The following is a 26,493-nucleotide window of genomic DNA, read 5'->3' on the forward strand; positions in this document are numbered from 1 at the left end:
TTCAATGATTGTGATGATTAGTCATAGATCTTGGAATAATGCTTTTGTATGATTGCATAAAAGTAATGCTTCATTTCTTTAAATGTTAATTTTGTAATCCAAATTGCGTGAATGTGTTTTTTATAATCTTTACACAATAAATACATAATGGATGAAAAATATCAGGTGGTCCCTAAAGCATAAAACATAAAAAAATATAATTAAATTATAAATATGTGGGCAAGAATTGAAGCATATTCAGAAAAATACTACGGAGTATAAAGAGACAGTTTTTGTCATAAAATACTATTGAGAGGCATTGTAGCAAATTTATTGTGAAATTGTGTATTTGTTGCACGAAATAATAGCAAGAATATAAGTATATAACATCATATTTGGACATTTCCAAGGTGATAAGTGGTTGAAATAAATCGAAATGGACATGTGTAGACGTGTTTTGACAAATCTTACTTTGTTAACGTGCAAGTAATATTAAGTTCCAAAAGAAAGCAATTCGTACTCCATCTGATCTCTGTATATATACTTTTTTTTTTTTTAATTATGTTTTGTATTGGGATTTTAGATCTCTACATCTTTTAATAATTTCGTAATGTGTTGGTATGTATGAATGACAAGTTAGTGTAACAGTGTATTGATATTTTACATGACTGCCTTGAATGAGGAAAGCACATGCTAGTCTTTGTAACAATTACAAATACTTTATGACTTCATTTTAAAAATAAACTCTATTTTTTGCCTCCACATGTAATCAAATGTATTGTTTTTGTCATGAATTCCTCTATCTAATAGTGTAATTTCAGACAAAATTGAACTTTATTTAACTAAATAACATCATCAATATTTCACTAAAAAGTAGTAGTAATTCACAAGAGTATCATAATTAACATATTTTCTAAACATTCAAAGATATCACATTAATATCAACAAATGATGATATACAAATACTAAAAGCAACTCTTATGAAATAAAGTTGCTTAATAGTTTTTGTTCATAATTTAGAAAAAGACTGATCTTTTAATCTTAATTAGTACTAAGATTTTTTTTTTTTTTTTAAGAAGCTAAATACTTCTCAATGGTATCAGTCAAAGTAGACTTAGGCACAGCACCAATAATACTCTCTTTTCTTTCTCCATTCTTAAAGAACAACACTGTTGGAATGCTCCTTATGTTGTATTGTGTAGCAATGCTTGGTGCTTCATCTGTGTTCAGCTTGTAAACTGCAATCTTCCCGGTGTACTCTTTCGCCAACTCGTCGATCACCGGAGCAATCAGCTTGCAAGGTCCACACCATGGTGCCCAAAAGTCTACCATCACTGGGACTTGGCTCTCTAGGACTAGCTCTTTCCAACTTGAGTCATTCACATCTTGAACTATAAACATAAACACCAATAACCAAAATGTGGAAAATTAATATTTTAATTTTTTTTTATGATAATTAATTATCATTGGGTAATAAATAATAAAATGAATAATAGTGTTATACTTGGTATCAATTCTTGAACAAAGATTACTTATTTTCTCTATTCTATACCTTACCAAACCCTTAACCTTCGGTGTTACACTTGCCGAGGCTTGTTCACTTCAACTTAATTTCAGTTTAGCTCAGCTCCAATCAGTTCAATTCATTTTCAATTCAACTTAGCTTAGTTAATGTAAACATACCTTTAGTCTGTGTCAATTTTTTTTTTTAAGTGTTACGTAATACACTTTAATTTTTAAGTGTTACAATAGTAAAGTTTAAAAACACTTTTGTCCTCATATGGTCTCCATTATTCTCAATCTACTCGTGATTATTTTTTTTCCCCTCATCTCACATCCTTTGATTTTTAATTAACTATTACATTCTCTATATTTTCGTATAACTTTTTTTTTTTTTAATTTTTTTTAATTTATTATTATTATTTTAATTTATTTATTTTTTATCATTATTTTTTTAAAAAAATATCTCAACTACTCTAACCCACTTACCTCTTGTTATAATAAAGTCAATTAAACCTTCTATTATAAGTACCGGTCAAGTTCTAACAATTTAAAATCGAATGAATAATCTAGATTTTCAATTGTTCCACTAGTTATTTTCTATTATGCATATAATGATAGAGTATAAAACATATTTGTGGGCCTCAACCATAAGTTTAAGCTTTTGGTTGAGTTGGTCCTCTAACATATAATACGTATATTTAACCATACATCGGGTGTATTTTCTATTATGTATATAATATGTATATTTAACCATACATCGGGTGTACAAAATACTTTATGTACACCCGATGACTTTCCGGGAAACGCACCTTTTCATGTGTATGCGCCTAATGGCAATGCCCGGATGTATTATATAGACACGCTAATCAACAAAGGGCTAATCACATGTTACAGCAAAACTATCTTTTCAGGAACTACAATTTCCTATAACTTATTATAAGAAATCCTAAAAAAAAAAAAAAAACAAATATTACTTGCGTTTCATATTATTTGCAACGATTTAACAAAAAGTAGAGAAAAACTAACCTTGCTTAACAGCTTCACTAGCCTTACAAACAACGCTAGAGTACCGTGCTCGTCGAGGGGACGACACGAAAGAAGGCGAAACCGATGAAGACAATGCCGGAACCGATCTCTTTATACATCGAAAACTCGGGAGAGCAAGCTTGGATGGTGGAAGATGATGAGCATGAGATTTAACAGCAACTGTTCCTACACTTGCTGATGTGCTCAACTGTAAACAGTTTTCTAAAGCCATAATATTTGATGATAAAATGTCACAAGATTTCAATTTTTTTTGATGGGAAAAAACTATTGTATGAACAACAAGTATGTAATAATAATATTGTGAAGGAAAATGGTGGATTTAGATTTTGTTGAAGTGTGGATAACTTGGAGAAATTTTCTGAGGTTCTTAAGAATGATCAAATTCATGTGGATCACATTTATTTGTGGCCCTTTTCATATTTTTTATTTTTTTTTGTTTTTTTATAAGGACCACATTGTAATTTCATGTCATTGCTCAAATGGGCTTGTGGTGGCAAATGACAATGAATCAAACGAGGGTAATGAATGGGCAGTGTTATACATGTTGCTTTGCTTGATTGGTTTTGGAAAAAATCTTGTATGAGACGGTTTTGTGATGATTTCTACTGTATAATTATTGAGATCAGATTCGAGTGAGTTATTATTTATGGAGAATTTTTTTGGGTTATTTATACGTTTTTGGTAACGTCTTTCATTTTATGTGTGTGTCACATTGATTTCTAGCTAATTTATTTGAATTTACACATGACATATGATATCTAATAAGTAAATATCGTTGTGTTAGGTTTGAATTGATCATATTGTAGAAACTTATTTTGAAGGCTTAAAGAAGAATCTTAGTTAAGTTATAGGGCGTTTAGTAGGTGGGATAAGGGGATAAGGATAGAGATAATTGGATAAGAAAGAATGATATGTTTGATTAGGTGGATAAGATTTACTGAACAATACTTTTAGAAGTAGGGGTAAAAATACACATAAGACTCGACCTTATAACCTTACCCACTATATTTACATCTAGCGAGTATCAGATATGCGTAATAATGGAGATAGGATGAATAAGATAGTAAAAACGAGGATAGAGGATTGGTGTAGGAGATAAAGAAAACAACGTCAAACTATACGTGAACGAGTTAGATAAATTAGCAAAATTACTTACAAAAATATTTCTTTAAGGAACGGTTCTTTTCAACTCATTTTGTTAAACTTGTTTGGTGAAGTAAATATGCTCTTTTTACTATTTCAACTCATTTTTTTAAACTTGTTTGGTGAAGTAAATATGTTGATGACCTTACTTAGTTTATGATCTTACTTTATCTTTTTCCCAGTACTCTTATTGTCATTGTCACTCAAAACAAACATATGAGTTCTTCTATCTCATATTCTCATCCCTATATATACCTACCCAAACTTACCTACCCAAACTCCCAATTCTAAGCTACTTCCTCTTGGAACTTTGAGGAGGAAAAGAAAGAGGAGATATAGTAAAAAGCTTGGGAATTAATAGGGGATAAGTTATTTTTATCAAACTATTTTGTATATGAACATATTTTTATATATCACACCTATTAATGCATAATTTTAAACATAATTCTATCTTTAATTAAAAGAAGAGATATCTATATTATAATTTAACAGTGATTTTTACAACACTTTATCACAATTCATCAAAATACAATAATACTCAAATCTTATGCATTTGACTTTTTTGTTTTTTAATTTTTAACATTTATATATCTTATAAGAAACTACCAATAGTTCTTGTCAAAAAAAAAAAAAAAAAGAAAAAAAAAGAAAAAAAAAAAGAAACTACCAATTATCCCACTTATGACTAATTGGAGCTGAACTGAACTGAACTGATGAACTGAAATTAAGCTGAAGTGAGCATGCCCTAATTTCCTATTTTTTTTTAAAGGACTCTAATAACTAACTACATTTCACTTTGTGTTGTTTTCTTTTGCGAATAACACATCCCTTGCATTCGTGCAGTAGCACGGATACGCTCTAGTTTTAAAAGTGTACACTAATATTGTTGTACACAATTTTTGTTTTCAGTCATAAAGAACCCAAAATGAATAAAATATGTCGTTCGTTTCACTTATGCTCGTTTCAACTAGCCCAGTTGTCACAAACCCCGTTCAACCCTCGAATCCACTCTTGCTGCCAATACGCTAGAGTGCCCTACAACTCGACATTCACATATGTTGTTTCGTGCTCACGAGCCAGTTGTTAGCTTGCACCTTCTCTCCACAACTCCACCATACAGAGAACACCCCATACAAATCCGTTATCAAAACATTCAGCCCACCCTTAACTCATAATGAATTTGAAGCACGATATAACCCTAATATTGCCATATTAGCTTTAACCAATTGAGTTATTCTTTCTTCTCCATATTTTTACGATGACGTAAATATTAATAAAGCAGATAAAGTACCAGTTAACTCATGAGTTTTGACTTATGATGATATGGCCCATAATAACAAGTAAAGGCCCAAACACTTAACACATTCATAAAAAAGTGAGTTATGTTTCCTCTTTCTAGTCCTCTCTCTTCTTCTCCTCCGCCATTTCCACTCTCTCTCTCCTTTCTTCTTCCTTCTTCTTCTTCTTCTTCTTCATCACTCTCCCCTAAATTAATTTCCAGAAATTTAATCATGAGTTCCGCTGAACCCACTAAAGAAACCCTAATTTCTACTGACGAACAATCCAATGAAATTTCTTCCAAAACTTATTTCGACATTTATGGACCTCAGGTAATCAATAACCTACTCTCTCTCTCTCTTTTCTTTGAATTATATAATTTTCTTATTATATAGTTTTGGATTATGTAAATAATGCTATAAGTTGAATTAATGTGACATTATTTTTGTTTGATTAGGCAAAAGCTGAGGTTGTGCTTAATACACCGGAGGCTAATTCTACTCTGAGTTTGGAAGTATGTTGTTAAATTTATGTAATTCTATTCAATTTAGTTTAATGTAATGTAATTAAATTTTACTATTATGTTGATTTTTTGAAATTTTTGTGTAAGTTTGTAATTTAAAGAAGTTGTAAATTTGATTGTAGGATGTTCAAGGGTTGGTAACATGGGTGCTTGCTGATGGTTATATGCCTCCTTGGGTTTTTATCAAAGTAAGTGTTTGATACGGCGATTATTTGTTACTCTGTATGTTATTCTCGCGAATTCGGATTCTCGACTCAGTTTACAAATGATTTGTGAATTAGAATGACAATGTGATGAAGGAGACCTATTGGGTATGAGGTGAAATGTAATTCAGGGGAAACTAGGGATGAAGGCTTTTGTTTTGATTAGTGAATTGAAGTTTGAAATTCTTATAGCCGGTTTTGGCCTAGTTTAGTCTGAGTTATTGCTGTACAGTACTGATGAATTACATAAATGAAGTTCTGATTCAAAAGTATGCTAGTAACCATACAAATTCAAACCTGCAAATATACAATTAAGGAGGGAAGAAATATACGAAAAACAATACTATGATGATATATTGTGAATTATTGATTACTGTGTTTGTGGGATGGTATCTGATATAAGATGGATTGTGTATTGGCTTGGGCATGCGACTTAGACTATGATGATAGAAATTTGATTTCAATCTATTAATCAAAGTCTTAATCCCATAAGCGGGGCTGGTTTCATGAACCAAAATTGATTATTCCATATAGTCATTTACAAAAGTCTTCCTCCTCTATCCCTTGCGATCAAATACCTCATTCTCATGCAAATCCATATACTTCATATCTTTCTTAACTCTTTCCAACCAAGTCATTTACAGTCTCCTTCTACCTTGTTTAAAGTTAATGTCTCTATCTATAATTAATGTTGCTATTTGTGAAGCATGATTGTAAGGACATTATTCACCAAAACGATATCAACCTCTGCTTCCATTGCTTCAATTTAACATCATCCACCAATACGATATCATCCGCAAACAACTTATACCATGGGACCTCATCTTGAATGTGAATGATTAGCCTTGCACTTCTTTTTCTACCTCCTAAGTCCTAAATGAGTAGACAACGCTTAGCCAAATTTCTTAGTAGTTTGAAATCTAATTAAAAAGCATAAAAAATCATTTGCATTTATTATAATTGCTGATTTACCTACATTATGTGGTGCAGAACAAGCCCCTCATCCCGAAAGTCGCACTTCTATATGTTCCAGGTCTTGATGCAGCATTATATATGTCACACACAAAAAAGTTCAGCAATTTAAAAAAGTGTTGTGGGAATCCAAAGGCTGTCCAGGCTTTAAGGTTGGTAGCACTGATTCTGTTATAATTTTATTTTGATATATATATATATATATATATATTTTTGTTTACCTTGTGAGTGTTTTGTTTCCTGTGCTAGCTGTTTATTAGATGGTATTCAGACAATTGATGCCCTTCTGACATGCAAGTTCAAAAGGAAAAGAGATGAACCTGATTTAGCCCCCAAGATACCTAACGAGTCTTCTGTGAAAGGTATCCAAAGTCTAATTGTCTCATTACTTTTAAAGATTATAGAGTCCACTCGTAAGCCTCCTCTAGCTATCTCATGGTTCTCACCTCCATCCATCTCTCATCCTTTGGTCATTGTCTTTTTGATTCCTCCTATGCACCTGTTGTGCAGAATGTTTATTCATTTATGCTCTGATTGTCTACTGATTTGGTAGATGATTTCATATCAAGATGTTGGTTACCTTTTTTTTTTTTTTTTTTTTGGGTGTAAAAATACCTTTAAATTTAAATCGATAAAATAAATCCATGAGATGTAGAAACTGCTGATTGAGCCACACAATAAGAAAAGTTAAAATAAGTGCTATCCATTTCTTGAAGACTATAGCTTTGGTGGATTGATCTGAAAAAAAGCCTTAGGAAATATTTTACCCTTGCAAGCAAAAAAGCTATAAAATTGATCAACTTTAGGATGGGGGTTATGACCATTAGTGAGTTCTACCGGCCTCAAGCTTGGTTGCTGGCATCTGTGTTGGTTCGTATTTGAAAAGTTTCGCCTGGACGCTGAAGCCCAAGGGTCTTCTGGCTGCTGCCTAAGTGCTTAGAAAGATCTGTGCAAGGTGTTTCCAATTACGTGAAAAAAAAGGCTGTGGTTACGTTAATATTATTTCTGGAATCTGTTTTTATACACAGAATTGATGAAGCATTGTGGTCTGGGCTGACCTTTGATCTGGCTCTAGGACCCTTTTCTTGCAAGCCGAATTTTTTCAATGCTGTTGTCAGATATTAAGTACATGGTGGCCCCCATTCCTGTTTGGCTTGGAATTGCTTTCGATAAGCTCTAGCTGCTCTACAATTCTATTCCATATTTGCTTAAAGTACAAGGTGTATCCTAGAAGCTTGTTTACTAAGCACCAGCCATTGAGGCTATTTTAATAAAAAGAGTTATTGTGGGGACCGGGCCTTTGTATAATTTGCGGTATCTGAGTAGTAATTGCCTATTTGACCTTGAGTGGATTAACAGACAATCTAAATTGTGTACTTAAACTTCTAGCTGTTGATTTAGATTCTGTATTAGAGTTTTTTTCACTCTCTAGAACCTTGGTTTTGTGCTATTTTCTGCATTTTGTGTAGCACGAAATGATCATTGTTTCCGATGCTAATACTTGTCCACAAATACAGAAACGAATACCATTCTAAAAAATTTATCCCCAACTGAGTTCATGAAGAATATACCATTCCCTCTGACATATTACACTCTCACTGCAAAACAGCTGGAGGATAATGGATATTGCCTCAATCAACCTGGTAATGCTCTGTTTTCCTTCTATATTATACTTTGTTGGAGGATTGCCTTTTGGTTGATTATATTTTGTACATAATGTAGGTTTCTGTTCTACCCTCCCTGCACCTCCTGGGTCTTCTCCTTGTGAAATGTTGGCTCTTGATTGCGAGATGGTAAGATGTGACATAGCTGTCTACTTTGTGACAATGTGACTGCATGTAGCTTTTCTGTTATCCGAGGTTTTTATTCTGTCACAAGTGTCCAGTTTCATCCTTAAGCATCTTCAAAGTCATGGGTGCTGTTTATGAAGTGGGAAGGCAAATTTTAATTTTTGCTGGTCATTGTCCCAAAGAAGTTCCTGTTTTGTTTTACTTCTTCTCTGTTCTCTTCACAAAATAAAAGTTTGATGCCACCTTTCTTTATGTTGGATGGACCTTTGGGCATGAATATTTAGTTATTTACGTCAGGATTCCGAATTTAGATGAATGCTGATGTCTTCTGTTCAGATTCTTAGCTAATAGTCACTAGTCACTCAGTTATTATAAAGTTTACTCATTATAGGAAGATGATTTGTGCAAATATGCAATGATTCGTCAGTTGAAGGGAATATGCTAACTCTACTAGTAGTTATAAATTTTTGAGGCCAAGGGGCTTTTAGAGGTATTATGTTTGTTTGATCTTTCTTATGTGTCATCCTTTAAGTCATGAAGTGTAGAGACTGTAGAATATATTGTCATTGGTAACTGTTGAATATTTTTTTGTTTTTCCTTTATGGGTTTGATATGCCTTGCTACTATAACTTTTATCTTGCACTTAGCTTCTAAATACATGCTGTTTTTCTAGTGTATCACATGCAATGGATTCGAGCTGACGCGGGTGACCCTCGTAGATGTTGAAGGTCAGGTGCGTTCTTAAAGTATCTCTATGATCCGTATGACCACACATTGTAGCTCCTTTGAGATCTCTTAAATAATTAAAAGTTAATGTCTCTATCTATAATTAATGTTGCTATTTGTGAAGCATGATTGTAAGGACATTATTCTTTTTAATACTGGTTAATCCCTGATTCTTTTCTTCTATCTGCCTTATGCTACATAATTCCAGGTTATGTTGGACAAGCTGGTGAAGCCATCGAATCCAATTACTGATTACAACACAAGGTATTACGACTCAAGCTGTCTCTGATTCATGTTTTCTTGTTGTGCCTATGAATTCTTTCTTTCTTTTATTTTCTTATATTTTTTTTGGGGGGTGGGTTGCTATTTGCAGATTCTAGTGTCAGAGTTGCCAGTGTTAATTTTTTTTTTTTTCGTTAGCTACTGACATATGACCCCTAATTTTTTAATTGATTGGGCCGCTGTATGTTTATCTCTAAGCTACACAGTACACTTACAGAAATCATAATATTTACTTAAAAGTTGAAAGTAGCTGAAGTTTCCTTAGCCCTTAAACTTAATTTAGCGATCAAAATCCTTTAAGATTGGGGTTTTGTTTCAGTCATCTTTGGGCTCTTAATTGAACTATTTTCGGATTATCAGTTGCTGGAATAGGGAAATGGTGATAGCAACTTAAGGTACTTTCCAAAAGATGTGTTCCAATTCCCCTTTTGCTGGTCCAAGAGGTTGGATGCGCAGTGCATAATTGGGATGAGATCACTTTGAAGGTTGCTTGCATTTTTTAGGTTCTCTAATTATTTATTTATTTATTTATTTTTTTCAATTTTTAATTACTCATTTCTGAAATAGTTTGTGTTTCTCACATTGGTATAAGATTATTAGCTTTTAGGGCTTAATACCTAACAGCTCTCTTTTTTTTTTTTTTTTTTTTTTTTTTTTTTTTTTTCCATTTATAATAATAAAATAAAATCAATAATAGGTGAATGAAAAGTTAGTTTACAAATTAGGAGTCCTTGATGTTTGTTGTGAAGAAAGCATACAAAGACACCCAATTACTATTTATTTCCGAAATCAAATAACAATTAAACCACCATCCACCACAGGGAAACTAAATAGTACCTATACCGTAGTTGGGAGTAAGAGAAGATGTACAAAATCTGTACTAACCGCATACACCAGGAATTTGCTATAAAGGAACTTGCGATGGTAACTTCTTAAATCATCTAGAGTAGGTCTGATAACTTCCAAACCACATACACCAAGAATTTGCTACATTGAAGGGAACTTCCAAACCCTTCAATGTTCAATTGCAATAACTTTACTACTAGAGTAGGCCCGATAGGGGCAAATTCTCAACTCCCACAGAGGCGAATTTCCTAAAGATGTTGAGCCACCTAACAATGAAGGAAGATATGCAAGCTAAGGTCACTGTTGGGACTGCATAGCACTGTTCCTAGCCTCGAAGCTCATGCAAAAGCTTGATGTTTACAATAATGTGTAGCCTTCTAAATCATCTTGGCACTTTGGCAGCTCTAAAACAAGGGTATGATAATGGCGAGGTTAAAAAATTCAAGAAGAGACTTGCAAGACAAAATATTTTCTAAGTTTCCCCCTTTTGCACTATCAAGTCACTATTCTCAGATAAATACAAGTCTAAATTTCCATCAATTGCTCATCTTTCTTGCCATAGGATAGCCTTATTCCGAAGCCAAATGATGAAGAATAGAAGAACATGTTGAGTTGCTGACTCAGGATCATCATGAAAATTAAAGGCAAGGATTGACGACGAAAACATATGCAAATTGATAGTTTAACTGCTCTTGTCCCATGATATAGTGCCTGGTTCTCATTTTTCACGGTAAGTAATGGTAGTTAAGGACTTAAGGGAGTGTAATACTCTTAAAAGTAAGGGTATTATATGGGAAAAGTTAAACAAAAACAAAAAAGAAGTATAAAATGACATTTAATGAACTTTGGTTATAAGAGTATTTTATAGATAAGTAATTAATGGCACAAAATTTAATGAAGCTTTGGATATAAGAGTATTTTATAGATAAGTAATTAATGGCACAAAAAATTGGGGAATTAATTGTAGTTAAGGGAATTAATTTGGGGTTGGTTCAAATGGGAAAGGTAAACAAGTAGGTGTAATATAGTAAAATTTTGTAATATAAAATAGAAATATTAGAAATAGGCACAACAATTTGGGATACCCGAAAAGGAATACAAGCACTATATTATGGGTCGGAGCCTTGGAGGGAGTATATGCCTTTAATTGAATGGTTGTAGTTGAGTTTGACACCTTGTCTTCTACAGAATCATGATCAACTGATTAAGATTAATTCTGCTTAACTACATTCTGAGGAGATTTATTCTTATTCCTTTACACTTAGTTCTTTAGTTCTGCAAAATGAAGGACATGCTTGGTACATGGTACACACAAGCCAAAAGGTTTGGTACACATGAGCCTTGTAGCATTGTTTTCTTTCCCTCAATTTACTGGTGGGATAGTTATATTGCCATCTTGCTATTTGAGATACTTTGCCCATTCTATTCCACATCTTTGTCTGATTTTAGCTGCATCCTAGTATCCTACATCTATTTGCTGTTGCATTTTAGTTTATATAGAATAATTGATCTTTTTAAGAGTTTGATAGACATATGAAATTAGCTAAGTAAAGTCTCTTGCAATTATTTAATCTGTATCATCCTGGTGTCTATTGTTATTTTACACATAGTGGGCTTTATTTACCTAAACTTGGTGACAAAGAAGCTCAAGTATGTCTGGTGCCCCAAACATTTTGACCTCTTTCTTGATGTGGAAATTGGGATGTGCAAAATACTCCACTATTGATTTGCTTAAGTTTTCCTTCTTCTTTCATATATGTACCCCATAACCCCATTTAAGAACTATGTTTCATGATATTGAAATTAGAAATGCTATTTTCATATGTATGTATTCCCACACCCTCTTTTTAAGGTGTGGGAAATGGGATGTGCAAGGTATACATCCCATTAATGATACATTTTGCAAGAATATATCACTAATCCACTATCATCATATATGGTATTATTTTTTATCTTTTTTCTGTTCATGTAAAGATTTATACCAAGTATATGGAACTTTCTGAAGTGGTCAAGTGGAAGCATCATAATCTGTTTTTTCTTTCATATTCTGAACTATGCTTCAATTTGTGAAATACACTCTTGGTTAATTCACTGATCTGACTATTTGGCAACACTTTTTTTTTTTTTTTCAGATATAGTGGAATCACGCCAGAAATGTTGTCTGATGTATCTACTAGTCTTCAAGACATTCAGGTATGATATGTTTTCCTTTTTTCTATTTCTTACTGGATGCTTAAAGTGGCAGCGATATTGTTGCTGATGCTGAGTTGAATCTTGTTTGCTTTCCTGATACAGGAAGAATTTTTGAAGCTTGTTTATAAAGAGACGATCTTGATTGGGCACTCATTGGAGAATGACTTGTTGGCATTAAAAGTGTCACATGATTTAGTTATTGATACTGCAATATTATACAAGCATCCTCGTGGGGGCTCATATAAAACAGCTCTTCGGGTGCTTGCCAGAAGATTTCTTTCTAAACAGATACAAGATTCAGAATGTGGCCATGACAGCATTGAGGATGCAAGGACAGCTATGGAACTGGCTTTGCTAAAGATTAAAAATGGCAAGTGCATCTGAATCATTTGCCACTTTTTTCTATGCTTTCTCGCGTTCTCTTCCATTTTCTCCTTTTCACTCTTCTTTGTTTAGTTCTGTAACTTATTTCTATACTTTTCTTGTTTTACTTTTCACGGGTGGTTCTTTTTGCCGATTCGTGTTAGATCAAATCATTTTGGAAATAAGGCTTTGGTGTAGCAGTAGTGGTTGTTGTTGTTGACTTGTTGTGATGGTTCATGAGAGAGTTCTGACATAGACTCAATCTTGATGTCATCTCTACATTTGTATGTTTTACTTGTACCCAGCACAAGCTATTGATAATGTTTCTAAAACTGAAATTGGGCTGCCTCGGAAGCTTTATTTGGAGGCTAGGTTAGGAGAGCTGATAAGTTGAGTCAAAATGCCTCTAAATTTTCTTTTTCACGTTGCTCTTTAACCAGTTTTGTTAAGTTTGCTCCTAGGTGCAACATATCGTTTTCTCTGGTTACTATCTGCTGGCAATTCTGTTTGTCTACTTCCTACATGTCACATATAATATCTACTTGTTAATAAATTTATCAGGTTCAACATATCACCTTCCCTTATCTCTTTACCTGCCTTTATACTGCTGTTAATCAACCTCTTTTTTTTTTTTTTTTTTTTTTTTTTTTTTTTGTTGGAGAGAACAAAATCCTGCTTTGAGAGAAAATTCTTGTGGTAAGATTATATGGGACAACCCAATTAGAATATGAGTTATGTCGTGGCTTGGAGGAATATCTATCCACACAAGAGTAATTATGTGCACATTTCTTGAGAATACAAAAGATGTTTCACATTAGCCTATCTGAGCACATGGTTACCTGACCTAAAATTTGTACTTCCTCCTTTTCTTAATAGATGCATCATAGAGGAATGACACACATACCAAGGTGAAGGAGAGAGTGTGTGCTAATTTACATATTTGCCCATGTGATTTGTTTGAAAGAGAGAAGGTAAAGTAAGTGCATGTGAGTTGGTCACCATATCTATGAAACAAAGTTGAGGACATATTAAAGTAATTTCACACAATAAAAGTTTCTAAATAGAGAAAAGATGCATCTATTGAGAAACATCCCTAAAGGGAATTTGATGCATCTATTAAAAACCGAGGAACTATAATTTTTCAACTTAGTCATCAAATTATATTTATTATGTGGCATCGCTTCGATGTCCTACATGCTTCTTTGATTTTCATAACTAACCTTTCTTTTCTGTTTGAATTTGGATATTCTACCTCTGCATAAGCAGTTTGTGAAGTTTCTTTCTTATGACTCATACTTTTACGTTTTCCTGATTTTAGGGCCTGATTTTGGCTCACCTCGACAATTTTTGCGAAAGAAGCTTCTCAATGTGTTAAGTGAGTCTGGCAAAACATCGTCTTTCATTGATGATATTTCGATTGTGAAGCGTTATTCTTCTGGGACATGCCATGCATTTCCTGTCTCATCTGATGATGATGCACTATCTAGAGCTTCAAAAGAGGTTTTTAATATCTAATGCAGTGCCTTCTCTTTTATTTTTGTGGGTGGCAGAACTTCTGTATTGAGCAATATTTATGCTTTTTCCAGGTAAAAAATGACAAAGTGCACTTTGTGTGGACTCAGTTCTCGGAAATAAATTCCTATCTTAAAAAACAAGCTGACGACGACGAAAAATTTAATGCACGGCTTGCAGAGTTGATGGCATTTCTCACTTGTCAAAATAAGTCTTCTGCAAGGAAGGGAATAAAGTGTAGTTTACCTTCAACATTCAAAGAGATCCTAACCCGTACAGATTCCAGAATTTACAAGCTCTATTCTAATCTACCTGTGAATAGTATGTTTATTGTATTTACCGGTCAGGGAGACACTGCAATAATCCACAGGTAAATTTTTTTGACAGCTGATAAAGTATTCCTCAACCCTTTTCTGCCATATGTCATACTACTTAGTAAAAGTATGATATAAAACCACATTATCCAGCTATCAACAATTGCCAATGATAGGCAGTGCTTGTTTGTTGGATGTGCCCACACCAGCCCTTTCTTGGATAATATAAGACTAGTGAATTTGCTGGAGAACTATAACGATTGTGTGATTAATAAAAATCTTGCTTTAATGCTATAGTGATTGATCATTGATGGCATTTTTAATTGGTTGAGTCTTGTGACAGATATCACTGTAAAAAGAACTGCTCTCGTATCTTACATATTGTGCTTAAACCACTGTTTTCGTTTCCTAGTGTCAAGAGTTTCAACTATAGTGGTCCTACTGTTAGCCTAGTTCCTTTCATGTTGCTCTCTAATAGTCATACATGGTGAGCCAATGTTTGTAGCCTTACCCTTGGAATCACACAATTCACACCAAGACTGGATCTCTTATTTGGGGTGACAATCAGGCATGGCCTGGCTGCTATTTATCCTACAAGAACTAGCAACAGGTCAGACATTTAAAATTCCCATTGGATTATAGCTTGCAGTCAGAATGTCTCCGAAGGGATTAGCATCTGCCTTAGCCCTTATGATATGGCTCTAGAAATGGAGCTAAAAAGTGAATCTTGAAGATCTATGTTAGAGACCTCTCTCTCTCTCTCCTTTCTTAGCTTTCATTGAAGATTAAATTTTGCTTATGCTGTTTTGGAACAACTTTCTTATGATGCTTAGTTACCCTCTTCATTGCACCTCTTTAGCCTTTGGACATCGGCAAATTTGTACCGTAATCTACATCCATGCTACTTACTGACTTGCATCATTTTACTGGGCTTTCATCATATTATTTGACCATTTTCTCATTTGCTGCTGTTGTCAACCTCTGATCATCCCTATTTGCTTGAACATATTTTTTCTTTCACTTTAAAACTTAATTTTGATCCAGCCGATGAATATAGTGATGTGTTTAAATTTTAGGATTTTTCGGTCTAATCTTTTGGAAATGACATCATATTGGAATTTTCCCTTTCTGGAGATGGTGGTAAATTGTAGCAAACTGATGAATCATACTGCTGTTTCTTTGTATTATGTTTGACATGGAAGTTTCCCTTTGTCTGATGTACATTCTTCTGCTATGTGTACTTGCAGATTGCGAAAGATGTTGACAGAAGAATCCAAAACCGAAGTATGCCGTGAAAAACTCATTAAGGTCTTGGAAGAACTCCAGGCCCAGGCTGAAGTAGGTCTGTGTTTTGTGGGAATAAAACATTGATTTCTAATTGTTAAACAGGATGTTCAACATCATGTATACCATTTGTAGATGTAAAACCCAGAATGAAGAGCATTATTCAGAATTTTATACTTGTATTATACTATGAGTACTTTTTTTCTAATTAAATTTGTTTTTATTTTTATTTTTAAGTAACACAAATTAAAACGCATCTACAAGGAGAGAAAGGGTAGATTCATTTATGACAAGGTTTTTTCTTGCAAAAATTCCCAGACATTTAGCCAGTGAATACATCAAAAAGAAATCCAAATATTATTATGTAATCTAATATATAATTTCAGAGTCGTTTTCACGACAAGCCTCCAATACAAAAACTAGAATAGACCCGGTCTACAATAACTTATTGTAGACCCAACCTTTTTGTATACCATACGAATGTGATTATATCATACGAAGATGTGATTATAGTACTACAAAAGTGATTATATCATTTTGAAACTGTTATATAAATGTATAACTCAAAAAGTGAATTTATCATTATAAAAAGTATCAAATAGTAAATTACATCATTTCAAAACATGATTTTTAAATTTTATCATCCTAAAGATAATTATATAATCTCATTAAATAGTTTAATATGAGATTATATAATTCAAAATATGACTCACAAAAAGATAATTATATCATTTAAAAAAGTGATTATATCATCCAGAATGTGATTATATTATTTGAAAGTGTTAAATTTTGGGTCTACAATAATTTATTATAGACCGGGTCCATACAAGACCAATTGAGCCTCTAAATCCTCAAATCTCATGCATTTGAGGTTTTTTTTTTTTTTTTTTTTTTTTTTTTTTTTTTTTTTTTTTTTTTAAAGAAAAAAATAACTACTTATTCCACAACTATTCTTTTTTAATCATTAAAAAAAAAAAAAAAACTACCCATCCAATACCTTCTTTCTGTTTTTCTTTTTGTTTTTTTTCAAGGAACTATTACTAACATTTCACTTTTTTTTCTTTTTATTTTTATTTTTATTTTTATTTTTTTTGGATACGTAGTATAATATATGACAAGCATTAGCACGAGTATACAGTTCCTTCATCAACTATTCACTATAGCACTCAAAACCCCCAACATTTCACTTTTTTTAAACAATATGTACCAACATTTCACTTTGTTTTACGAGTATTTTTTGATACATAGTATAATATATGTCATGCATTAGCATGAATATATAGTTCTTTTATCAATAATTCACTAAAGTACTCTAAATCCCCAACCCTTCAATTATATGCATTTTTGTAGGGAATACCCTCTAAATAATTTTTACTACTCTGATCATCAAAAATAAATAAATAAATGTACAACACGTTTTTGCGCAACTGACCTCACCGAATAACTATTTGCAACATATTAAAGTATATAACTCCTAGAGCAAGACACTAACCCATATGACACTAACTGAGTAACCCGAGTAACCCCTATAACATTAAACGAGTAACCTCTATAACTTTGACAAAGTAAACCCCATAATAGCTAGCTACATTGCGTGGCCACCGACATAAAAGAGTAAGACCCTGTTTTTTGAGCTTCTAAGCAAAGCAGGGAATATTATATGCAGAGCAGGTTTCAGAGCGACAAAACAAGTGGCAACACATTATTAATACGATTATTAATACTCACTAGCGCAAAGCTGAGCAGGGTTCAACAGAGTCGACCAGTCTAAAACCGACCATTGCAGGCCAAGTATAAATTACAACATCAAGATCAACTTTCTATATTTTAAATATTTTTTTTTATATATATGACAGGGTAAAGTCGTATCCCCTAATAAAAAATAATTACCTAATTCACTAACTAAAGTAGATAGGGAAGTAGGGTCGATCTCCACAGGGAAACAAGTCTTTTTACTCCTAACTAAATATTATAATCTAAATTATTTAAGTAACCAATATTAAAAGTTGAATATGAAACTAAACTAAAAGGAGTAGGAAAAGGGAGAAAATAATATATAAAAGGATCTAGGGCATAGGTTCACCAATAAATAATACTCCGGGGTAAAATAGGGTAATCAATCATTGACATTGCATAAATAACATGATTAACAGGCTCTCGCAATTTATTAACCAACATAGATCTAACAGGCTCTCGCAATTTACTAGATCTAAGTTCTTATTGAAAATAGCCTTTAATATCAAATTAACATCTGCTCGATTCATCAATTTAATATTGCTATACTTTTACAAGCCGCAATTGTAAAACATTAAAACAATCCAATAAGAAATCATCATGCAATACCAACAATCAATAATAGTCAATCATCAATGCATCAATTAATCAGATTGTAAGGGGCTCTCGCTACTTATTACAATCACACAATTAATTTATCGGTATTTAATCTCATCTCACGAATCTTGACTTAACCATTTATAAATTAACTTGCCTATTGAAACTAGACCTAAACATTAATTCTCATCTCTCGATTCTTGAATCAATATTGTCAAACTCATGCATAAAAGATAGGCCTAATCTAGTCACAGAGCATTAAATCAATCAATAGGAAATTAATCTAGCATTGATAAATAACAACAATAAATTTACCCCTTCATATTATTTATTAGATCCCCATAAACCCTAGAAATTAAACTACTCACACATAATTAAATATAAACTAAGCAAAGCAATAAAATAAATCATGATCAAAGGAATAAAATAAATAACTAAGATTAAGGGAAGAGAAATCGTCACCAAAGTAAATCTGGAATTAATCAAAGAAATAAGAACAAAGGTTTAGAGAGAGATTAAGAGAGAGAAAACTAAGTAGAGAGAGAAAGTCTAAGAGAAAGGATTAAGAGAAGAAGAAGTCGTAGAAGAAGAGAGAAGAAGATCTCCCCCCAAAAGAAGAGACAATCTAAAAACGTATTACGGAGGAGTATTTATACTCCGTACAAAAATCCTAAACTAAAACAAATTAAAACGACGCTAATCGTCCCCTAAAAATACACGCGCCCGATCGGGCGAGGCACCGCCCGATCGGGCGCGCCTTTTTTTATCTCTAATAGCAATCTCGCGCCCGGCCGGGCGCGTCATCGGGCGCTTCTCCCGCCCGGCCGGGCGCGCCTCCGGGCGCCAGCCTTTTTGGCCGGGCGGATCATTTGGGCCAATATTTGGACTTCGATTGGGCTCCAATTCTTCGGGCCAATCTGGGTTTCCTCTTTGGGTCTTGAATACTCGGTCCAAACGCCCCGGTATCACCTCTATCGAGCCCTTAATCACCGGTTCGATGGCTCCAACCGGCCCTGGGCTATAAAATCTGGTCGTGCTTCTCCAGTGCTCGTGATTGCTCCTAAATATCTCGGGAAAATACTCCAAAAGCATAAATCCCTGCAAAAGTCAACCAAATCTACGAAAACACTAGAAAACACCAATTAGTAATAAAAGTGGCTCTAAAGAGCAAAAAACACTACTAATTATGACCAAGGGACGGGGGTAAAATACTATATAAATTGGATACATCAAACTCCCCCAAGCCAAACCTTTGCTTGTCCCTAAGCAAAGATCTCATCAATGAATCAATAAATATGCTTCACCCCAATAAGTAAAAATCAAGCACAAGCGATCCAGGGTAAATCAAATAAACACGCTTCAGAGTCAACCAATCAAATCCATCCAATTACCTTTCTTCCCTAACAATTGTCAAACAGAGCAAACCACAAGAGCATATAGAATTCAAGACTAGTGCTCACACACTCGACTCTCATTTATGTGGCGAGTAAAAGATGTACTCGATCGCTCTCCATCCAACCCCTTTATGTGAACAATGCCCTCCCAACTCACACTCTCGTGTGTTTAAAACAATGAACGCTCAACCTACTAGTCGACTCGAAATATGTCAAATCATAACTTGCATTGATAAGCAACACTTTCACATTCATACAATTCTATGCACAAAGGTCGGAAGGTCTTTAAAGCTTGTAATGTAAGACTAGGGTAAAGGGTAGGATAAATTTGGAAATACGTGAGAGAAAATCTATGCCTAAGGGAGCAATATCCTAATAAAACCCATGATCAAAAATAAATAATGATCAACATCTCCTACATAACCAATTCTAACATCAACCAAATATACTCCAATCATAATAAATAAACCCAACTCTTACAATTTCACTCATAAGATATAATAATGGAGTAATAGAGTGAATAAACAAACTTTATTTTCCAAACTTGAAATTTTTTATTGAAGCTCAATTTTTTCTTTGATCAACCTCCAACTAGAACATTTGAACATTTTTTTCTTTTGAAGTTCACTTATTTTTTTCACATTTTTTGTTCTTGAACTTCTCTTTTTTTTCATAATATCATGCTTTATTTTTTCAAGAAAATATAACTCTCAAACTCATAAAAAATAAACATGAATAACAACAAAACAACTTCTCAAAGTCCCACCCAAGTTGTGCAAATAATAAGCACACTACAAACTCTCTCACTACCTAATAGCTCCCCCAAGCCAAGCTTGGGACTAGTAACCAATGGGGCAAAATAGGCTTGTAATGTGGCTAATAAACAACAAAAAGGTCAAGGCAACAACATGGGTAGCAAGAAGGGAACAAATGTATCTACAATATCTGGAGGCTACCTAAAAGAACAAATGCCTTCGTCCTCCACAATGTGCATAATAATGAATCATATAAATATTACTAATAGTTGCAAACCAATACTCAAATTCATTAACATACCAGGAACTATGGAACTATCACACATTTCCTAACCAAATCAACTAGTCAAGCACTATATTCACAAGTAGTTGGACAAAATTGACGCATGTTAAGGTTTCATGACAATCAAACATCAAATCATGATCAACTAATCCACAATATTTATCATCAAATACCAGGGATCAAAACAAATTTGTAAAGTAAGGGGCACAGGGAAGCATGATTTATAATTCATTGGAACGTATTTTTGGATTTTTTAATTTTTCAATTTTTTTGCATTTTTAAATATAAATAAAGCAATAAAGCTAACCTAGAAAGCGAAAAATCTAACCTAAGAAAACACACCAAAAATAAAGGAAAAGAGAAAAAGAAAAATACCAAACCAAAATCTCCCCTAAGCCAGAATCAGACAATGTCCTCATTGGCTCGGAAACTAGCCCAGCATAGCTAGTCCTCATCATCCTCGTCCATCGAGCCGAAGCCCGCACCTCCACTGCCACCTGCACCACCTGCACCAGAAGAGCTACCACCAAAATAGTCAGCGTGAAAACTCCCCCCCGCCGGTCCCCCGAAAGGAATGTCCTGCCCGTACCCGAAAAAGGAAGAATAGTCAGAGTAAATACCACGGGCAGTGGGATCCCTACCGTACCCCTGGGCTGGAGGCTGAAACCAGTCAGGGTGGATAGCGTCGTCGGGAATGTTGCCCCGACGAGCATAATCATCGTACATAGGGTAGAGAGCTCTACCCTGGTTCCTCTCTAGGTACCCTAACCTGTGGTCAATAGAGCCTACCATCCTCCTAAGGTCAGTCTGTGCATGCTCAATACGTCCTAGGGCCTGACCTATACTCTGAAAATCCCAAACTGGGTCAGAGTCAACATGAGGGACGGAATGAGACATACGAGGTGGAGAGAAAGCCACCTCGGGCTGGGGCTGAGGTGGTGGAACTGGTGGCGGTGGTGCCTGTCCCCTAGCGTTGGCAACTAAAGCATCATAGGTATAGGAAAGTTGCCCTGGGGGAAAGGCGGTCAAGTCTGGACTGGGAAGGGGAAAAATAGGCAAGGGTTGCTCATTCCCAGTCCTAATACACCAAAAGGGTGTCTTCTCGCTATCCGGCCTAACCCACCCCACATCTTCAAAATACCTAGCAGTCATGTAGGTGTCTGGTCCACAGTTAGTCAGCTGGTGGGGTCCGTCTACTACAAAACCGGCCTTTTTCACCGCTATTCGAGTGATAAGGCCACCTAAACGGATAGGGGACTTGGAAGTGGTGCTGGCTGTGGCATGCCGACTCAGGTGATGAACTATGAACCTGCCTATGTTCAATTTCCCGAACCCGTATACATAATGTCCTATTATAGCTAGTTCGTTGGTTTGAGCGTTATGAGGCTCGGCCCTACCCAAGAAACACAATCCCGCAGACCTTTGCCAGATTTTCGGGACAGGGTGGTGAATGGGTTTGGTACTAGCATGTTGGGGGTCGGGGGCAGGTAAACCAGTCAAAGCAAAATATAAATCACCCATTTTATAATCTTCATGCCACTGGTGAGATAATTCAGAATTTAATTCAAAAATTTTACAAAATTCAACAAAAGTTAAACTAATATTTCTATTATTTAACCTGAAAAATAAATTAGGTCCATGTCTACTACTAACAACATGAAAAGTGGACAAAAATTCACATGTAAGTTCTCGGTATGTAGGATAATGCATGTCAACGAATTTTCTCATGCCAATATAATTCAAAAATCGTTTAACATAATCAAACAAACCATATGATTCTAAGGTAGGGCGGTGTAACCACCGAGAAGGGATTACCTCACGACCGACCAAATGCTCCAAACGTTCTTTCTGTTCCCGGCTCACGATCCGGATCGTCGGCCAATACGGGAGCTGTAAGTCTGGGTCGTACTCCTCCCTCGAGCTGGAGTTCCTACCAAAAATTGATCTTGCCCCCTTTGAAGCCATGTAGAGAAATGGGTCGAAATTATTTTGAATTAAAACTGAAAAAAAAAATTTATATGAGAGTGAAGAGGATGAAGAGAGGATTACAAATATATAAAAAGTTTTGAATTTGGATTGGTAATGGAGGAGAAATCTTAGAGAGAAGTCAGAGAAAATTTGAGTTTTAGAGAGAGAAAGTAATGGAGGAAAGAAGAAATGAAGAAAGAAAGAAGAAAGAAAGAAGAAGAGACGCGTATATAGCTCGCGCCCGGTCGGGCGATCTGACCAAAAATTTTCATATTGTTTTCGCGCCCGGTCGGGCGTCATTCGCCCGATCGGGCGATCTAACTACATGATTTTCACCTTGCTCTCGCGCCCGATCGGGCGAGGCTTGCCCGATCGGGCGAACAAGTTAGTCCGTAAACGTCAAAATTCGCGCCCGGTCGGGCGGATCTCGCCCGGTCGGGCGAAAATTCTTGTTTTTGGAACTCTACTCTCGCGCCCGATCGGGCGAGCTTCGCCCGGTCGGGCCCGAGACTAAATCTGGGGCAAATTTCCTTCTGTTCTCAAAAAGTTGTCTAACTCTTTTCCTTCAAACCTGTACAAATACTCAAAAAAAAAAACTCATTAAATTCCCTCACTTCTCCTCACATAAGAAAACGAAAAGAAAAACTGGTCTAAAAAAAAAAAAAATAAAAATTAAAAATACGGGTTGCCTCCCGCAAAGCGCTGGTTTATCTAGGTCCCGCACGACCTTCTTACCAAGTACAATTCCTAAGACCCTTGGCCTAACGCTTGATCGGGTGGTTTCTCACCCGGTCTAGCGACGTTTAGGCCGCGATGCGACTTCCTGACATGTCCTGTGGGACGCCAAGTCGCCTTATCTGGTGGATCCTCCATGACTTGGATTGGGGGATCTTCAATGCTACGCACTAAAAACCCTTCTTCGATCGAATGTTGCTTCAAATTGTCATTGTGTTCAACACTTGCAACTCGATCTGGCGGAACACTTACCGTAGGCTCGATTCGCACAACTTGCTCTATCGGTTCCACTTGTTCATCCTCGAAACCAAGACCAACATTGTAGAGTGCTCTTTCTATTGCGTCGACTTCCTTCTGCCATTTGTCTATCTCATCTGAAAAGGATGCAACACAAGATACCGCCTCCAAGGGATATTTTTCAAGAGCTTGGGGCTTATTAGAATAATTTACAACCACATTAACACTGAAACATTTCTCCTCAGTCATGGAGCTTTTGAGGGTGTTATTCAGATTAAAAACCACTTTATCATCCCCTACAGACAGTGTTAGCTTACCACTTCTAACATCTATGACTGCTCCTGCAGTGTTAAGGAATGGTCTACCCAAAATAATTGGGGTTTGCATATCCTCAGCCATATCAAGAACAACAAAGTCTACAGGTATATAAAATTTACCTACTCTAACGGGGACGTCCTCTAAAACACCTAGGGGGTATTTGAAAGAACGGTCGGCCATTTGCAGAGTTATATTGGTAGCTTTTAATTTACCCATATTTAACTTAGAACACACAGATAATGGCATAACGCTAACACTAGCACCCAAATCACATAATGCATTATCAATCAGAAGATTACAAATATGACAAGGGATAGAAAAACTACCCGGATCTTTCAATTTAGGTGGAGACTTATTTTGAAGTACGGCACTACACTCTGCAGTGAAAGCTACTGTCTCTACCTCACTAATAGACCTTTTTCTCGTCAAAATTTCTTTCATAAATTTTGCATATGAGGGGATTTGTGTGATCAATTCAGTAAAGGGAACTGTTACCTTCAAATCCTTAACCACCTCCAGGAACTTACCAAACTGCTTATCCAAGTTTGTCTTCAATTGACGATTGGGGAAAGGAAGTTTGATAATTGGCTTTTGAGCATTCTTCTCTTTGTCTGGAGTAGCCACCTTCTCCGGAGTTTTACCCTGCAATGTAGGATTAGATGTGTTAGTATTATCTTCTAGCCCTGCAGGGCTAGCAACTACATTGTTTGGTTTAATGGAATCAAGATTAGCATTATTTAATAAAATAGGTTCATCAACTCTGGGCATAGAGGGCCCTTCATAATTTGAACCACTCCTTAGAGTAATTGCAAATGCTTGATCCGTAGGCCTAGTCGGCTGTGCCGGCAGGGCTCCCTGTTGGCGTGCTTGTAGAGTAGCGGAGAGTTGCGCAATTTGATTATCTACAATTTTGTTGTGCGCTAGAATTTGATCAATTGTCGCATCTCTGCTCTCCATGTGCTTTTGCATATTGACCAACATTGCTCTAATTTCCCCCAAAGAAGGGTCTGAAGATGAGGGGGGTTGTTGTGGTTGATTCTTCTGGCTAGCATTGGGATGATAGTATTTCTGCTGCTGTTGCTGTGGCACCTGTGGTTCTTGTGGTGGTGGATTTTGAACATTAGTGCTCCGGTAGGAAAGGTATGGATGATTCCGATACCCAGGATTGTAAGTGTTGGAGTATGGGTTATTCTGCCTATAAGCTTGGAAGGCATTAACTTGCTCCACGGAACTCCTGCAATCCTGCTCCCAATGACCTACAATACCACAATTTTCACAGAAAGCCTCATTAGAATTGTTATTAATCGCAGAAACATTGGCTACGTTAGCAGTGCTCAGATTATCTAATTTTTGACAAATAGAGGTCAGTTGAGCTTGCAAAAAGGATACAGAGTCGACGCTATGTTTCCCCTTGTTAGCAAATCCTCTCGGATTCCCATATTGGGAATTGTGTATCGCCATGTCTTCAATAACCTGACCTGCGTCATCAACATTAAGATTCATAAATCTCCCACTAGCTGCAGAGTCTAAAATTATTCTAGAAGAATTTCCAATGCCATTATAAAAGGCTTGGATTAACTGCCATTGTGCTAAATTGTGGTGAGGGCATTCTCTTTGTAAGTCCTTGAACCTCTCCCAAGCCTCATATAAAGACTCATCGGCTTCTTGGGCGAAGTTCTGAATCGCACTCCGTAGTACTGCTGTTCTCTCTGCAGGATAATATTTGTTATAAAAATTAAAAACAAGAGTTTCCCAGTCAGTTATACCAAGCGTAGTTTTATTTAAACCATTAAACCACAATTTAGCTTTTCCAGTTAAATAAAAGGGAAAGAGAATCTCCCTGATTTGGTCTTGAGTGACCCCGGCTTGCCTTATGGTGTTGCAATATTGACAATAGTCGGCAATGTGAAGATTCGGGTCTTCACCCTTGGCTCCACTGAATTGCTTCCTCTCTATCATCGTTATAAATTGGGGTTTGATTTCGAATTGAACCCCATCAAGAGCCGGAGTAGGGGTGAGATGTGGAAAATCTGTAAGCTTTGGTTGTGAATAATCACTAAGTTTCTTTGGAACCGCCATCTCTGATTCTGTGTCTGATGATGCCTCTGAATTGCTAGAACCAGTTGGGGAATCTCGGTGATTATTGTTATTATCACCAGAATCCGCCAGGATTTGCTTGTAGAAGTTTTTCTGTCTATGGAAGGAACGTTCGATCTCAGGATCGAATGAGATGTAACCTAATCTGGAACACCTGGGCATAAACAAAAACTAGAAGCAAATATGAGATTTGTCTCAGAGAACTAACGCTCTATGAGACAAAAAGGGAAATAATCTAGACTACAAAAATAATCAGAAATAAAATTAAAACCGTTTCCCCGGCAACGGCGCCAAATTTTGACAGGGTAAAGTCGTATCCCCTAATAAAAAATAATTACCTAATTCACTAACTAAAGTAGATAGGGAAGTAGGGTCGATCTCCACAGGGAAACAAGTCTTTTTACTCCTAACTAAATA

General features: G+C 35.4%; 2 protein-coding genes and 1 non-coding gene across 3 annotated transcripts; 2 read left to right on the plus strand and 1 right to left on the minus strand.

Annotated features, from left to right (window-relative positions):
* Positions 1 to 888: 888 nt before the first annotated feature.
* Positions 889 to 2,866, minus strand: LOC145639183 (thioredoxin M-type, chloroplastic). Its single transcript, XM_081690353.1, has 2 exons — positions 2,509 to 2,866; positions 889 to 1,370 (listed from the first exon to the last, which is right to left on the minus strand). Exons 1-2 carry the CDS (start codon positions 2,738 to 2,740, stop codon positions 1,051 to 1,053), a joined length of 552 nt encoding a protein of 183 aa, XP_081546479.1. The 5' UTR covers positions 2,741 to 2,866; the 3' UTR covers positions 889 to 1,050.
* A 2,174-nt stretch (positions 2,867 to 5,040) lies between these two features.
* LOC145638091 (small RNA degrading nuclease 5-like) lies at positions 5,041 to 16,187 on the plus strand. The gene is made up of 14 exons (XM_081689050.1): positions 5,041 to 5,282; positions 5,408 to 5,464; positions 5,596 to 5,661; positions 6,667 to 6,800; positions 6,898 to 7,010; positions 8,166 to 8,291; positions 8,371 to 8,441; positions 9,112 to 9,171; positions 9,373 to 9,428; positions 12,425 to 12,485; positions 12,588 to 12,855; positions 14,167 to 14,348; positions 14,435 to 14,730; positions 15,922 to 16,187. The coding sequence occupies exons 1-14, from the start codon at positions 5,055 to 5,057 to the stop codon at positions 16,043 to 16,045; spliced, it is 1,842 nt and encodes a 613-aa protein (XP_081545176.1). The 5' UTR covers positions 5,041 to 5,054; the 3' UTR covers positions 16,046 to 16,187.
* A 9,383-nt stretch (positions 16,188 to 25,570) lies between these two features.
* LOC145641230 (small nucleolar RNA R71) lies at positions 25,571 to 25,677 on the plus strand. The gene has a single exon (XR_014115289.1). It is a non-coding gene; the product is annotated as a small nucleolar RNA R71 (small nucleolar RNA).
* Positions 25,678 to 26,493: the final 816 nt, after the last annotated feature.

This window comes from Chenopodium album, chromosome 7 (genome assembly GCF_948465745.1).
Source record: "Chenopodium album chromosome 7, dcCheAlbu1.1, whole genome shotgun sequence".
Lineage (NCBI taxonomy): Eukaryota > Viridiplantae > Streptophyta > Magnoliopsida > Caryophyllales > Amaranthaceae > Chenopodium > Chenopodium album.